This window comes from Lampris incognitus, chromosome 20, assembly GCF_029633865.1.
Source record: "Lampris incognitus isolate fLamInc1 chromosome 20, fLamInc1.hap2, whole genome shotgun sequence".
Lineage (NCBI taxonomy): Eukaryota > Metazoa > Chordata > Actinopteri > Lampriformes > Lampridae > Lampris > Lampris incognitus.
Genome location: NC_079230.1, coordinates 27,629,457 through 27,647,277, shown reverse-complemented (window position 1 = coordinate 27,647,277; position 17,821 = coordinate 27,629,457). Strand labels below are relative to the sequence as shown.

The 17,821-nt window shown below is 49.7% G+C and overlaps 1 protein-coding gene across 1 annotated transcript in view; it reads right to left on the bottom strand.

Moving 5' to 3' along the window:
- Positions 1 to 17,821, bottom strand: part of svep1 (sushi, von Willebrand factor type A, EGF and pentraxin domain containing 1) — a 164,898-nt gene that overhangs the window by 101,393 nt on the left and 45,684 nt on the right. Inside the window, 1 exon segment of the mRNA XM_056300497.1 lies at positions 1,625 to 1,783. Within this exon segment, the coding sequence (XP_056156472.1) occupies positions 1,625 to 1,783 (159 nt within the window).

Genomic DNA, 17,821 nt, shown 5'->3' with positions numbered 1-17,821 from the left:
GAGTACTGCTCTAAGTGTTTTTGTCTAATAATTGTGTAATTAAACTTGTTAGGCTCCAGACTAGACGGAATATCTTGAAATCGACGCAATTTAAGTTGTTTCAAGATTTCCGGTCTAAACCTTTAGGGATTTTCTGATATGTGCTAAGTGTTGTCTACATTTTTACGAGGAAATTTTTTTGTCCACGTGTCTCACAAAGAGATAAGAGAGACAACGCTGCAGAGGCCAAGGGTGTGTGTGTGTAAAAGACAGACACAACTAGGGCAGTTGAAGGTTAAAGGTCAGATTCACTCTCCAGGCTGAGGAATCAGTGGGTCATCATTGGAGATGGGAGGGGACACGCTGATTCCAGGAATCGGATACCTTCTCGGGATGTGGCTCTTACAGTAAATGCTTGTTTTCACAGTAACACTTCTGAGAACAGTTTGTTAATTCACTGGAAACGGACCTTTTGTGGCCTGGATGATTAACCTCCATATATCAGTGTGTTGCGATTGAAAGGTCACAGCAGTTATTTGTAAGTCTCTGTTGAAATCTGGATAATAAAATCCACTTGCACGAATGCTGCAGGGAGTAAACATAACACAGTAACCTCCAATATCAGCCCTGTGGATGGCATCCCCCGGATGTGAAGAAAAGCTACGCTGTCGGTGTGGTTTACCAAGTCAACAGCTGCCTTTCATAGCGAAAGACATTTGGGTGTCCAGCATTGACATCGGTCAGTAGTTTTAGTCAATGCCGGCTCATAAGCACACTTAAATCAAACAGACCCAACGAGGCATCCAGGTGGCGTGGCGGTCTATTCCCGTTGCCTACCAACACGGGGATCGCTGGTTCAAATCCCCGCGTTGCCTCCGGCTTGATCGGGCGTCCCTACAGACACAATTGGCCGTGTCTGCGGGTGGGAAGCCGGATGTGGGTATGTGTCTTGGTCGCTGCACTAGAGCCTCCTCTGGTTGGTCGGGGAGCCTGTTGGGGGGGGGGGGGGGGACTCCTCACTGTCAGATGAAAAGAAGCGGCTGGCGACTCCACATGTATCGGAGGAGGCATGTGGTAGTATGCAACCCTCCCCGACTTAGCAGAGGGGGTGGAGCAGCGACCGGGACAAGAGGGTAACTGGCCAAGTACAATTATGGAGAAAAAGGGGGGGAATCTAAAAAAAAAAAAAAAAACAGACCCAACAATAATGTCATTAACTACAGCTGTGTTTACCCCGCTACGCTAAATACGGGACTCCCTTTGGGACGCCATTTCACCCAGGGGTTAATATTCGATGAAGGGTCAAGTTTAGGCTAAAATTAGGGTAAAGATGAGGGGTTAAGATTAGGGTAAAGGTGAGGTTAAAGGTTAATGGTTAGGGGCCGAAACTGTGACACTGTTTTGACAGGAGCCTTCGCCGTAGCTAATCCTTTCGATTCACCAACATGGTACTCATGACTTCAGTTTCTCCAATACAGGATTCGCGAGTCAAGACGCGGTGTGCTGAAGTCTCGCCCACCAGAACAGCTGCTGGCTCCTTCCAAAAAGGAATAACCCCCGCCTGTTTCTTCAGCGATCTGAGATAAATACGTCTAACAGCTGTCTGTGATGTCATATGGTGAGACGGTCTGATAAGCGGTCTTACCCTGGCAAGTCCAGCCCACCGCCTTGTAGCCCGGCTTGCAGAAGCAGTCGTGGATGGAGGTGCTGCCGGGTTGCGAGGTGTGCTGGGGGTCGGGACATGCCAGGCAGGTGCTCAGGCCTCCGGGAGTCCCCTCCGGTTTGTACGTCCCAGGTGGACACGCTGGTAAAGAAGGAGATAACAGGAAAGAGGGAAAGGGGAGGAGAGACAGGTGTTAAAAACCCAAAATGTCTAAATACAATATCTCACGCTGCAGAAAAAAGGCCATCTCATCAAGCCATTCTATCTCCTTTTAAGATGCAATCTGCAACTGATGCACACAGCAGCCGTCCGCCCCACTTCTGCTGCTGTTGTGGTTGGACTGCGCACACGTTGTTTGCTTTATTACTTGCAAATGAGGAAACCAGCCGACACCGCGTCGCTTTCAATTCCTTTTGAGGCAAACACAATACACAGTATTGACCTGATGGAGAGATGTGTCATGTTCTTGTTGTCGCAGTACTCCACAGCGCCAAATCAGATTATGGACTGTACCTTTAAGCCTCCCATCCATCCCTCATCTCAGCCACTTATCCCAGCCGGGGTCACGGGGATGCTGGAGCCTAACCCAGCAGTCACTGGGCGGCAGGCAGGGAGACATAAAGTTTGACTTGACTTGACCCTGGACAGGCCGCCGGTCCATCACAGAGCCGACACAGTCAGACTTAGGGACAATTTAGTATGGCCGAGTCACATGACCTACATGTCTTTTTGATGGTGGGGGAAACCGGAGCACCCGGAGGACTCCCACTGACGATGCTTATTCCAGGATATTGCTAGAAAGGTCTCCTCACCCTACTGACGGATACGATTGCTTGTTTCAATAAAGTGGACTTGTTGCATGACGAGGTTGTTTGTTCACTTGTGTACTTTAAGAAAAGAACGTTTACCTTAAATCAGGTTTCTCATTTTAAGATTTATTTTCCTGTATAGGGCGGCACGGTGGCACAGTGGTTAGCGCAGTCGCCTCACAGCAAGAAGGTCCCGGGTTCGAGCCCCAGGGTAATCCAATCTCGGGGGGTCGTCCCGGGTCGTCCTCTGTGTGGAGTTTGCATGTTGTCTCCGTGTCTGCGTGGGTTTCCTCCCACAGTCCAAAGACATGTAGGTCAGGTGAATCGGCCGTACTGAATTGTGCCTAGGTGTGATCAGGTCAGATCAGGCTGTCGCCAGACCGCCCTCTGTGTTATCAGAACCGCCGGTCTGCATGGGCTAGCAGTTAGCTTAGCCTGGCCCGCTCTCCCAGCCGATCCGGCGCCAGCTCTCCCAGCCATCAAACAAAAGACAAAGCTCAGACACAGATGCGGCCAAAGACACTGCATGGACAGTACTGGGTGAGGCCACCGCAAATGTGAATTCGTGCCGCCATCTTACCACACCTGTCCTGTGTGTCTCCCCACCTGCCGCCTGAGGACTGCTGGGATAGGCTCCAGCATCCTGTGACCCTGATTATGGAGGGACGGATTTTCCTGTCTAGTGAAAATCCTTCGTAACAAGTCTAATAATGACGAAACAAGCAGTAACAGCCATCAGCGGGGTGAGAAAGTTTCACCAATATCTTGAAATAAGCATTATGGAGACTTAAAACGATACAGCACCTTGATGATAAGCTTGTCTTCTTTGCAGTGATTGCGAAACATAAGGAGAGACGAACACAGTGAGCAGCACACACACACACACACACACACAGACACACACACACACACACACACACTCTATATATAGAAAGGGTGACAATTTAACTAAAGTTAGAAAATCTATCACTGTTATATTCCATTACGTTATCCAAGCCAATTATCCCAGTTGGGGTCGCGGGGCTGCTGCAGCCTATCCCAGCAGTCATCAGGCGGGGGGGGAGACACCCTGGACAGGCCGCCGGTCCATCTGACACATTCACACCCAGGGACAATTTAGTACGGCCGATTGACCTGACCTACATGTCTTTGGACTGTGGGAGGAAACCCACGCAGACACGGGGAGAACATGCAAACTCCACACAGAGGGCGACCCGGGACGACCCCCCCCCCCCCAAGGTTGGACTTACCCCGGGGCTCGAACCCGGGACCTTCTTGCTGTGAGGCGACCGCACTGCGGCACCGTGCCGCACCATTATATGACAGTGAGAAAACGTATAACTGGCAGTAGCTGAAAAGCAGTGACATGGGACAGCTGCAGCCACATTGGTAGAAGGACATGTCGAGAAGGAAAATTGGCCACAGTGACAAGATGACCTCACTCGGTAGCTAAAAAGGACTGTTTTAGGAGGGCCTCGGTTCAGCTCAGCTCCGTTACTGCGAGCAGGGAAATTGTTTTGCGGCGATATAAAAGCAACACTTAATATAAACCCCTTTTTTTCTCTCCGGCATTAAGACAAGCAAAGAGGAAGTTTATGAGGATCTAACCCCGTTTAAGGTCGTCATGTAAGCGCACGTGGCCTACATTAGAAATACCAGTTTAATCACCTGCACACACACACACACACACAATATGGTTCCTATCCGAGCCATCTGAGTCAGATCAGCGGACATGCAGTAAAGGTGGCGTAGCGAAAGGTCGAAGGAAGCTTCTCCAAAATTCCTCGATTAATAATAAATCATCTTCAAAACAAAGAGGGAAAATTCTCCGTGCCTCCTTTGTGTTTTGCGCAGACGGGTAAATCCCACCGGAAAATCGGCAACAACGCAACATTTGTATGGCTTTTTTTTAGGGCTCAAAGAGCTGACTTTTAAAATGGAAAAGTTCACAACTTTCTTGCTTAAAAGGTTTAAGACGTAAATTACCGAAACCTTAAAGCATCGTGGGATTACTTTCTGTTACTTCTGGGTTCAGTCGACTCCAGAATCCACCAATTTTGCTATTATCCAGACCAAAAAATGTTCCCTCTCGAGCGGCTTCGGCTTGTTTGTCTTAAAATCTTTTTCCAAAAACAAGTGAGAGATGACAGGAGGGTGCAAAAAAAAAAATCCAGCTGAGTGTTATTTTGGGTCAAGAAACGATTGTCAGTATCGTGAAACACGGCACGGTATGAAGCACATCACGTCAAGAACAGGATGCTCGGTGAAGAAAAACCCCATGAAAAATGGTCATCTTAAATCACCCCCAGACAGGAAGAAACGATAATAAAGGGTGTTGAGACTAAACACTAGGTCACATTAGTCAGACGGATGGGTATTTACTCCAGTTAATACTTATAAGATGAATCTTCTTATCATTACCAGCAACAGTTTTGTCTGAACTGAGCTGTAGGAGAGTGAGTGACATCCATTCTTAGATAGCAGCCAGGCAGTCATGCAGGGTACCAATATGACCCATATCATTTGCCTTAACCGATACATACGCGTGGGCGGCATGGTGGCCCAGTGGTTAGCACTGTCGCCTCACAGCAGGGAAGTCCGGGGTTCGAACCCCAGGCTGTCCCAGGTCCTTTCCGTGTGGAGTTTAAAGGTTCTCCCCGTGTCTGTGTGGGTTTCCTCTGGGTGCTCCGGTTTCCGCCCATTATCGAGGACATGTATGTTGGGGTTACTACTCCTGTCTGTGCCCCTGACCGAGGCAATAGGAAGAAATAACTGGAGTTGGTCCCCGGACGCTGCACAGCAGCCCGCCCACTGCTCCTAGCTACACAGCTAGGATGGGTTAAATGCAGAGAATGAATTTCCTTGTATGTATGTACAATGACAGGCAGCACAGTGGCGCAGTAGTTAGCACGGTCGCCTCACAGCAAGAAGGTCCTGGGTTCAAACCCCGGGGTAGTCCAACCCTGGGGGTCGTCCCGGGTCGTCCTCTGTGTGGGGTTTGCATGTTCTCCCCGTGTCTGCGGGGGTTTCCTCCAGGTGCTCTGGTTTCCTCCCACAGTCCAAAGACATGTAGGTCAGGTGAATCGACCATACTAAATTGTCCCTAGGTGTGAATGTGCCGTCCCTGTGATGGCCCGGCAGCCTGTCCAGAGTGTCTCCCCGCCTGCCGCCTAATGACTGCTGGAATAGGCTCCAGCATTCCCGCGAACCTGAGAGCAGGATAAGCGGTTTGGATAATGAATGGATGGATTACCAGCAACCTTTGTATAAGTGAGACAGAGCAAAGCAAACTGGGAGTGTGAGTGACATGTTTGCTATGAGATAAATGCATTCATGAGCACAATAACATGTAACTTCAGTAACAAACTGCACAACTGTGGGCATCGCACAACAAATAAACCTTCATTTTGTCAGAGCTCGGCCAACTTCAGTTGACTGAATGACTAAAGCATCTGATTGCCTTGTTGTAGGGGAGCCCAACGAATCAGATCCAATGTTTACACAGCATAACTCACTTCTGAAATTAGCATATTGGGGGAGGGAAAGTTATTTTAGGCAGCCAAACTGAGCTCACTCAGTGCAGTGCAGAAAGCCCGACCCGAACAAGTTAAGAGAAAAATCTCCGTCAGTGCTCTGGGACAATCTCAAGTGCCCAAAAATGAAATCCAATCAAGAAAAAGCTGACGTTCTAATTCAAAAAATAATTGCAAATAGTCGGCTACGTGACTTCCACACAGATTTCCCTACTCACAACTTCACTTTTTCTCCCTGTCACTCATACTGCTGGAATTCGTTGGCAGTATTACAGCGGACTCCAGTTGGAGACGTTTCACAGTAACCTTAAAGCTGAAATCCTTGATTTTTTCCCCCCCAATAATAATTCATCGGTTTATCCATCTGAACCAGAGAATCAGGTTACGTAATCCTACCAGTCACCTTTACCATGGTTGGAGAAACTCTCTGGTCTCCATACACCACTGTTGACGAACACTGGGGCAGCGGTAAACACCTTCCTACTCAAACAGGAAACAGGATTGAAACGTGATGCCGATGTGTCCGTGACAGTCACTATTACAGTACAACAGTGTTCCCATACAGGTTGATGCAGTTTGTAATATATCAGACTGTCTGTGTTAGCTTTGGTACCAGGATGCATTTTTACAAGGGCGGGAACCGTTTAACTGCTGAGCTGATGGCACATCAGCCACAATGGCTGCTACACCTGGTTTGTAGTCCTGCTCCACCTGGTTTGTAGTCCGAGAAAATCAGAGTCAACAGGTCTGTTTCTCTCGGACTCCTACACCCAACTATATCACAACACTGTGCTACTGGAAGACTGACCATCTGTCCAACACAACCACCACATCACCATCACGATTCAAATGGATGAAATACACCACCAATCAGGTGGAGGAAAGCCACAGATTTCAGCTTTAAGGACATGTCACAGGAGCCAAGTGCTGGTGGAACAGAGCTGATATTCTCCACAACTCATTTGCTTTAAGCACTCAGCCAGAGGCCAGGTGTGAATTTCCACAGTGATGCCAGTGCCAGCTCACCCCATTTCCTGTTTCCCTGCTCGCCCCCCTCACCCCACTTCATCTCACTCTCTCTTTTAGTTCTCTTCTCTTCTCTCTCTATCTCACCTCGGTTCATCTTTCCTCCTGTCAGAACCTTCGACCTCCTGCAGCCCCATCTGTTTCTCTCTCTCTCTCCCTCTCTCGCGCGCTCTCTCTCTTTCCAAGTCCTCCCTAACTGTCTCTGAAGCCAAGACACACACTCCCTCCTTCTCGCCCTCCTCTGAAACACAGCGGCAGGTCAGCCAGGCAAAGTTAACCGACCGTAAAGCAGACTGGCACTGGAATACACCATTAACCCACATCAAACACATACACTGACACACAACACACACACACACACACACTCAGAACTACACACATAAATAAATATACACACGCATAAAACAACATTATGCAGTACTTCTACCTTAGAGGGCATGTTTTGAGTGTGTATGTGCATTCTATGTTTGTGTATTTATTGCTGCTTATGCAATTCTCTAGTACATAGTACGCAGTGTATTGTTGCAGGAGCCAAAGTTCCCAGATCTGTGTGTGTGCATCTGCTGGGTGTATTTGTTTTATGTGCGTCTATGGTTTTCATTTGACACCAGATGCAGGGAGATGCTGCCACCTATCCATCTTGTTCCTGTTAAACACAGAGGAGGTGTCTTGCATAAGACAAACCTGAAGCAAAAAAAAACTGTCCCCTTCATTTGAGGACTCAGGAAGACTTTATGGCTTCCTTTACAGTTTATGGGAAACCTGGTTAGGTTTTTAATGTGAGAAAATTACCTACTCACAGCACCCCAGTGGAAATACTGCATAAAAATAAGTATGTTTCGTTTCCAATTTCTGGCAGCTTCCATGGGCTGGCAGGCAGAGATAGACACAGAGACATTCATTCACACACGTAGACAGAAAGAGCCAGAGATCAGAGCTGGCTCTCTCCGAAATCCCCCGGGTGCACTTCAGGAACCAGAGAAGGACGGAGGGCGGGAATGGAGGGTGGATAGGAAGATGAACAAACAAGACACGATAAAGGAGAGCGGATTCATCAATCTACAGTGACACAGAGAGAAAAAGTGTGAATTTCCTCAAAGCGTTATCGCCGCTCGCTGACGTGAGCCAAACGGTGAGAACCCTTGCCGGGAACAAATGGGTTTGGAGACCTGTTATCTGAATTAAAACCACAGCCAATATCTGACTTGTCTGTGGCTCTGCAGTGAAATCTACTGAACTATTCTACTGAACTATACCTTTCATTTAGTGAGGAGGTGGACCATCTGGAGCGCCAGCCAGTCCAGATGGACATAAAAACCAGGAAGAGCCCGCTGTGTCTGCACCCACTTTAGTCACATGGAGAAAATGTGGCCGGTCAAAGGGAGCTACTGTTATGTAGGAATGATTTAAGCTAAGTGTATTATACGTCTGAATGAACGGCAGGGGACAGCTTGTGAAGGCACTGCAGTATTTGAATGAGTAATGACAGAGCTGAGAGGCATTTCAACAGTAATGACGTGTTCGGCTGAGTTAAAGAGATACTGTACTTTGATTTTATGGAGCGTTGACCTTTAGCATTAGCTGTCCATTGTCGATGGTATGGCCATTCAATACTGGTGTCACTGCACTCTTGTACTGGAATTTTCTTCTTTTTTTAAAGGGTCATACTGGCATTTTTGCATGTTTTAACACATTTACCACCAGTCATGTGTACTTTACATTACTTCCCAACTATTTTGCAAAGTATGCTGTAGTTTTTAAGATCAGAATCAGAATCGGAGCAGAATCGGATCAGAATCATGTTTCTTGGCCATGTAAGTTTGCACATAAATGGAATATGACTCTGGTTTCGTGGCTCTCTCGTGTATAACAACACTACAACACAACAATCTTCAGATATATACACCAAGGGTTGACTTATGCAGGCGAAATAAGAGGTGATAAGGTGCAATGATGCAGAGAATATATCAGAGATGCTGAGATAGATGCTAGCAGGTTACTTACATACATGCCTGAGGTAGATGGACAATGTACAGTACAGTACATCCATCCATTCCATTATCCAAACTGTTTATCCTGCTCTCAGGGCCGCGGGATGCTGGAGCCTATCCCGGCAGTCACTGGGCGGCAGGCGGGGAGACACCCTGGACAGGCCGCCAGGCCATCACAGGCATGGATGTATTATAATAGAGGATGCCAGATCTAAAAATGGCGCCTGTGCATTCCCATGAGAATTGCTCGCGGTTGACGCTAGATCCAACGGGGTGTGGGCACGGAAGTAGACGTGATTGGTTGTTGGTTAGGGTTAGTTAGAGTTTGAACTCTTTTTGAATTTCCACTGTTAGCAAGCGTTAACGTTAGCTGTCGTTACAGTACGATCTGGCAATGTTAAGGTCGGTTGTAAACTAGCTAGCTGTTTCAGTGCGCATCGTTTGTTTCAAGTCAGTGCGCTTCGAGGTTCCGCGCTGTCTATTGGCCGACGCAATAGCCAATCACGGCTATTTCCGTGCCTACATCCCGTTGGATCTAGCGTCGACCATTGCTCGCATGGTAGAGGCTATTTCCCGTCGATGCAGAGAACAGTCAACTGAGCATGCGCAAGTACTCGTTGCCTCCGTTGTTTGGGTAGGTTAGGGTTAGGGCGGGGTTAGGGTTAAAGTTAGCTAATCAGACGCAGAGTAGGGGTGGGTCTTCCTAGAATCCTAGCGCCTGGATGCTACGCGGGGCGTGTGGAGGCGTGGTAGAGGCATTTCGCGCATGCTCAGTTGACCGTTCTCTACTCCATTTCCGTTCTCTGGGAACTAGCCTCTACCTTGCTCGCATGCGCCGACATGGCTTCCGGGCTACTTCCGGGTACATGCGGCCCACTGAATACGCGCAGTAGTGTTAATCCTATCATGTCTCTAGGTTATGAGAACGAGCGAACCCATGGATGTAAACAGCCATGACGTCGTGCAGAAACAAATCTGGCCTTTGGAAAACTTTGAAAAGATTAATACCCCATGGCTTAAAAATATATAACACAAAGAGTAATAATTGACCATGATTATAGCTGCTGGTGTCCTGTCAATAGTTTCACAGGCGTCTCTTTTACAATGCTGGTCTATGGGGGAAGTGCTTTTGGGCCGCTTTGTGATCTCAAGACAATAACCGAAATCATGGTTTACCGTGCAAGTGGTTCTTTCAACCCTCCTGTACGGTTGTGAAGCCCGGACCCGCTACAAATACCAAATCCATAAACTAGAACGCTTCCTCCAGCAAAAACTGAGAAGTATTCTGGGAATTTCCTGGCAAGAACGGGTCACCAACAGTCACGTTCTCGAAAGAGCCGATCTCCTTTCCATCGAGACGACAACTGAACATCACCCGCTGCGGTGGCTCGGCCGCATCCAGAGGATACGGTTATTTTCTTGCCCAGTGCGGGATTCGATACGGATGTACTGCACCACAAGGCGACATCACTAACCGCTCTGCCTTCCTGGCTGCCTGGCTGGCCGCCTCCATCAAGGCCGAAACAGACAAGCGAACGCATGCGGAAGTAAAGCGCCGCCGCCGAAAAATCCGCCAAGAGCAGAGAGCCGCAGGAATGGGTCCACCCCCTAGTATCCCCTGTCCACACTGTCCCAGCCGCTTATATTCCCAGCTTGGACTGTCAAGCCGTCTTCGTTTTAAGCACACACCTTGATCTCTGGGAATGGCTCCTCGGACACGATAGACGCCAACGACGACCGCAGGTGCCCACTTGGGAGGGGGGGGGGTGGCTGCAAGGCTGAGCGGCGGCGCCGGATCCAGTTCTACCACAACACACTCACGATGGACGTAATACATCCATGGTCACAGGGTGTACAGTACAGTATATACAAAATGCTGGATTTATCTGACAGTGTTAAGCATTCATTTGAATGCCAGCCCGCGGAAAGAAACTGATTTTATAGAACCGAGGCTACCGCCTGCGGCGCCATCTTGGAAAAAAAACGATTTTATAGAACCGAGGCTACCGCCTGCGGCGCCATCTTGGAAAGAAACTGTTTTTATAGAACCGAGGCTACCGCCCGCGGCGCCATCTTGGAAAGAAACTGATTTGATAGAACCGAGGCTAGCGTGATCCTCCCACGCGCTAACCTGCTCTCAGGGGTGCTGGAGCCTGTCTCAGCAGTCATTGTTGGGCGGCAGGCGTGGAGGCATCCTGGACAGGCCACCAGGCCATCACAGGGCCGACACACACACACACACATTCACACCTAGGAACAATTTAGTACGGCCGAATTACATGTCTTTGGACGGTGGGAGGAAACCGGAGCACCCGGAGGAAACCCACGCAGACACGGGGAGAACATGCAAACTCCACACAGAAAGGGCCTGGGATGACCCTCCCAAGGTTGGACAACCCCAGGGTTTGAACCTAGGACCTTCTTGCTGTGAGGCGACAGCGCTAACCACTGCGCCACCGTGTACGGCCACACAGGGGTATGGTGTATGTATGTGTGTATGGTAAATATAGAGGACCCCCAAGGTCGAACTACGCTGAGGCTTGACCCCAGGACCTTCGCAGTGGGACGCGCTACATCCCCCTGGTGAAACTCCTCACTGTCAGGTGAAAAGAAGCGGCTGGCGACTCCACATGTATGGGAGGAGGCATGTGGTAGTCTGCAGCCCTGCCCGGACCGGCAGAGGGGGATGGAGCAGCGAACCGGGACGGCTCAGAAGAGTGGGGTTATTGGACAGGTACAACTGGGGAGAAAAAGGGGGACATTTTTTTTAAAAAAGAAGAAAGAAGTATATGGTAATGTTGGGGAATTGGCTAAAAGGGACAAAAACGCTGGTGTGTCCTTAAAAAGGACGCGCTGGAAGTGTCATTTTCAGACGGACGCCAGCAAAGCAAAAGGCTAACAGATGAAACTGTAACCGGTTAAAACGGCTACTGACGGCATCAGGCTGTTTATGAACCTGCCCATGATATATGACTGTATGTCTTCCAAAGAATAATAATACTACATCACGGGGGAAAATCCTTTCAAGAGAGGAAGCGTTGAGAAAGCCAAACAATCCATGTGTGAGATGAGAAGGGGGGGGGGGGGTCCGGGGTTTTCGGGGAGATTCCTCCATAAACCCAAACAAATGATTTTCTGACAGTTTGATTAACAAGCCATACTTCAGCCCATCATAACTCCTCCAGGCCGGCTTCTGCCTTTGGCTACCCGCCAGGCCGCTGACCTGCGGACCGCTTCACCCTTTCACCTCAACGTTTAAAATGTGATTCGGGGAATTTGGCAGCCGCCGAAAACCTCGCCTCGAATCCGCACAAAGCCAGCCGGCCAGATCCGACCTATTTTCTTATTTATATCTTTGCTCTCGTTTGGAAAAAAAATAACAATGAGTGACCTCAACGATGGGAAGAAGAAAGGGAAAAATGATCTTTGAAAAACAACAAAAGAGAAGGCCCCGGCCGCTTCGTCTGTTCAAATCCTTCCAGCAGACGTGAAGCATGTCAGTGCGTCTGGCGGACGAATGAGAGTTTACTATCAGATGAGACTCGGCAGGTCTCTGAAGGGAGGCTGGCTTCCATTAGCCGAACCGGCAACCAGAGAGCGACGCAAACACTGAACTGGGAAGGAGAAGGAGAGTTGGGACATCTGCATCTTGAAGCCCCAATGACAGAGAGAGAGAGGAGGGAGAGCGAGAGAGAGAGAGAGGAGGGAGAGCAACGTCCATCATAGGCCAAAATCTGCTGAGTCCAACAAAATCCCCGGTAGGTGTACACAATCACGAACCAACACACACTCATACACACACACACAAAAACCCAACTCGTGGCTGTTTCTTGGCCTGTAAGTTTTTAATACCACTCCCACCTGATATGTTATGCAGATATTTCTCCGACCAACCTTTTGTTTTGTTTTGTATGTAAGCCTTTAATTTATCAAAACACGAACAAAGTAAAAACAATAAAAATAGCTAATCAGCATGACAATCAAATCTTCTACAAAGTGCGGCAGCCGTACGTGCCGGCTCTTGGCGGCTCGTGGCTCCCGAGGCCCCATCTGGTTGACCATGTGTTGACTGGTGCAGATAATAATACGTTGTTTTTCTGGGAAGGACCGTTTTTCAGAGCAGCTCAGACGTTTGAACGAGATGATGAGGTCAGCGTGGGAGGCCTTCAAAAAAAAAAAAAACCCCACCAAATCAGTCCGCCGCTAGTCCGCCGCTCGCATCGTGTCTCTGGGATGTCTGCGTAATTACCCCGACCTGGTTCTTCCAAAACCAAACAATGAAAGCAGAGGAAGTCCGGGGGACTATTGTGGCTCGGGTGCTGAATTTGGACGGTGGCTCCGCCACTTGTGGTATGAAGCTTCCAGCACACACGACATCCCGGTACTGTAGCTGGGCCTTTAAAGCCAGCGGGCTTTCCCGCTTTGAGAAAACAACGGTAACACGCGAGGAAGCTTCCCGTTCGCCACCCGCCTCTTCTCGCTGTGCACATTCGAGGCGCAAAACCAGACAATGGAAGCAGACAGTTCTAGACTCCAGCAGGGACGGGCGACATGATCCAGAAAGGGGCAGTGTGGGTGCAGGTCTTTGTTCCAACCAAGCAGTTACACACCTGAGCCTACAGATCAAGGTCCTTAGAAAAGACTACTGGTCGACTAATGGAATCAGGTGTGTAACTGCTTGGTTGGAACAAAGACCTGCACCCACGTCGGCCCTTTCTGGATCATGTCGCCCATCCCTGCGAGACAAACGAATTACTGCGGGCCAGAAACAACAGACTGTAGGCGTGTCAAGTCGCTAACCGTGTCACTCATCCAGACCACCATCAAAAGACATTAAGGGAATAGGTAGGGATGCTTTTGATGACCATCTCAATTTTACACAAATGGTTCATGTAGTCTACAGGTAGGTTTCATTTTCACAGTCATCCATCCTTTTCCCACCCGTGTCTACGGGTGGGAAGCCGGGTGTGGGTATGTGTCCTGGTCGCTGCACTAGCGCCTCCTCTGGTCGGTCGGAGCGCCTGTTCGGTGGGGAGGGGGAACTGGGGGCAATAGTGTGATCCTCCCACGCGGTATGTCCCCCCCCCCCCCGGTGAAACTCCTCACTGTCAGGTGAAAAGAAGCATACATGTGCCTCCTCCCACATGTATGGGAGGAGGCATGTGGTAGTCTGCAACCCTCCCCGGATCGGCAGAGGGGGTGGAGCAGCGACTGGGACGGCTCGGAAGAGTGGGGTAATTGGCCAAGTACAACTGGTGAGGGGGGGGGGGACTTGAGGTTGTATCTATTTTTTTTAAACATGTGACATTTTGGGAAGGAAAATGTGGACTCTGTGTGCAGAGTCCTTCATTCTGGTTACCATCAGGTCTTTAGTACAGCGAGATGGCCGAGTGGCTGCTGCTGCTGCTGCATATGGACTAACGGAGTAAAAGCTCCCATACCAGTTTAGGAGACCATCTTTTAAAACGGAGGATATCGTTTTCAGCCTGCACCCTGCAACCTGCAGAAGTAATTTACGAGCTGTATATTTGACAACAACAACTTCCCAGCTACACGACAGGGGGCGCTGTCCCGTAGCTGACCCAACACTCTGGCCTTTTCTTGTGGTGGAGACTAAGCCAAAAAAAAAAAGGTTCTCGTGGGGACAATTTGGTATCAAATAACAATTACATCAGATTTCTAAGCTTTGTTTTGGAAGTGAGAGATTGCCAGCTATGGCTTTTGGAGCAGGAGTGAAATCTGTGAAAACCATACAAGATGTCTGCAGACAACCGAGAACGAGTCCGCCGTTGTCCTCTAGACGTTGGAAAAGGGGAAGGTGGGTGGGTGGGTGGGTGGGGTTGGGAAGGGAGAGAGGGTTTTCTCTGAGGAAATTTTCCATCCTCGGTATGGAGGTCAGCTTTGGCAGCGAAACCTCGGGACCCCCTCCCCGCCGCCCAATCTAGCGAAATGTCAGGGGGGTTTAAATCACATCAGCAGAATGTCGCTGAAGCTCGGGTCTGCTGTCCAGCTGGACGGGAGCGGATGTACGAGTCCAGCTGTCCACCTACACAGAAGACGGGGGGGGGGGCGGCCCTTTTACTTCAAGGGAAGGAAAAACACGTGGTGAAAACGCAGCGGATAGGACTCGATGTGAATCAATGATTCACGCGAGTGACGGGAAATGACGACATCATTAGACGGAGGACTTCCGTCCCCGTAACGTGTCTTTTAAAAGCAGAACTGACGATTTCGAGAGCGGAGCGTCGAACCTTTTTTTTCACCGCTCGGTAACATTTGTTGCAAGATCTCTGACGTCACGTCGGCTCAGCGCACGGCCAGGAAAACTGGGAGCACGTGGCGCTCGGGTAGCGTAGCGGTCTATTCCGTTGCCCGCCAACACGGGGGGTCGGCAGTTCGAATTCGTGTCTGCGGATGGGACGCCGGATGTGAAGAGCCGGATGTGAAGAGCAGGGGAACTGGCCAAGTCCAACGGGGGAGAAAAGGGGGGGAGGTAAAAAAAACAGAGAAAAAAAAGGGGGGGAGGTTGAAAAACTGGGAGCACTGGAATGGCAGCTCATTACACCAAGGTCCCCCCCCCCTTCTCCCCAGTTGTATCTGGCCAATTACTCCACTCTTCCGAACCGTCCCGGTCTCCGCTCCACCCCCTCCGCCGATCCGGGGAGGGCTGCAGACTACCGCGTGCCTCCTCCCGTACATGTGGAGTCACCAGCCGCTTCTTTTCACCTGACAGTGAGGAGTTTCACCAGGAGGACGTAGAGCGTGGGAGGATCGCGCTATTCCCCCCAGTCTCCCCCCCCCCACCAACATGCGCCTTGACCGACCAGAGGAGGCGCTAGTGCAGCGACCAGGACACATACCCACATCCGGCTTCCCGCCCGCAGACACGGCCAGTTGTGTCTGTAGGGACACCCGACCAAGCCGGAGGTAACACGGGGATACATCAAGCGGGTTTTTTTTTTTCAAGGACACTGTTAAGTCTAATTCATTGGTTCTCGTTCTGGGGGGTCGGGATCCCCAAAGGGGTTGCGAGAAGATTTCCGGGGTCGCCAGATGGTTATGGAGGAAAAAAAAAATGAAATAACATATTTTAGATCGGGGAATGGTTTTCACATTACATCCAGTTGTATCATTTGCCTTGGAACAGATTTTACTGAGTGTGTTCGTGGGAGTCCGCGTGTGTGCACACGAGGTGCCGTTATTTGAGTAAATCTAAACACACTAATTAGAGCCAAAATGGAGTTAGCTGTTGTTCCGCCCGCGGGCGAAGCAACGGGTGTGAGTGTGGCAGCTTTTGTAACCGGTTATTTTCTTGCCCGGTGCGGGATTCGATACGAGGTGTACTGCACCACAAGGCGGCGTCACTGACCGCTCGGCTAAAGGCTCAGACCCGTTAGCTAATGGGTCTTATTAGTAGTTTACAGTCGTCACCCTCCCCGGAAGCGCGCCCTCGCGCTTTGTTATTCCCGCGCTCCGAAGAGACTTCTGAGGATCTGCACACTTCCGGATCCCACCGCTGCCACCAATGTAACCGGTTATTTTCTTGCCCGGTGCGGGATTCGATACGAGGTGTGCTGCACCACAAGGCGACGTCACTAACCGCTCGGCTAAAGGGTCAGACCCGTTAGCTAGGGGGCTAACGTGTCTTATTAGTAGTTTACACTTTCATGTACAGTCTCCGGGAGACAGCGTACGGGCAATCAATGTGTTCGCATCGGGGTATCGTGAGTTAAATGCCCCCGTGCTACTGGGTGAGGGGGGGAGGTCACAAACACCAGCCTGATCCTTCCGGGGGGGGGGGGGTCGCGACTCAAAGGTTGATAACCACCACCGGCTGCCTTCCCGGTCACTTTCCGCCATCTTGTCTGCGGAGGATGATGTGGGCTTTACGCGTTTTGTCTCTTCTGTATTGAAGAGTGACACCGGTGGAGTTTCTCAGCGCGTTGAGTCTGTGTGACGTCACGCATCGCTCTTCCAGCAGAGTGCGTGCGTGGCGCCTCCTAGTGGCATTACAGCAGCCATACTGAAACACGCACTACTTTCGCACTAATTAGCATGCATTTATTTTACATTTACTGCCCCTTTAAGTGCAAATACCCTGACACAAATATATAAACTGTATGTGTAGGTACTTTCTCTTAAATGGACTTGGAGTATTAAAAGTAAAAGTACTTACTCTGCTCTGATGTTCTGTGACCTGACATCACAGACACTGTAATACATTTCAAAGAGGTACTGAACACTTCGGCTGTAAACTGACTGGTATGAGTGAAGGGTGGTGAAACACATCAGTGCTGGTGTTAATGTCGACATTTCTTACCAGATTTATCAAAGTCAACATTTCAGGGGGTTGAAAATTGCTCAACACGCCATCTGTTTTAAATCAGCCCTGAACCCTGCGAGGCCGGTGCTGATGTAGAGTCGACGGTTGGGACTTATCGACATAATGAAATAATTGGGGGAAAAAACAGAATGTTGATGCCTTCTAATCAGAGGTGGGTGACCCACCCACCCGACCCCCAGCCCCGCCCTTGGGTGTAAGTCTGTGAAACTGCGCTCATTTTCAAATGCGTGCTGATCGAGACTCATCATTCACAGGAGTTTGCTCCCTAACCTTGTGCCTTATTACATATTCGACCAAACATTTGAATTTCCCTCAATTTACAGTTGGTTATACTATTTCATCAATTTCAGTTTTGGCACAATGGCTTTGGATTTGTGCTTTTGGCGGCTGCAGAAGCACCGCCAGACAACTGGGTCAGTCGGGCTGGGCTCACGGGGCCCCCTTTTTGTCTGCGGCACATCTGTGTTGCAAAGGTC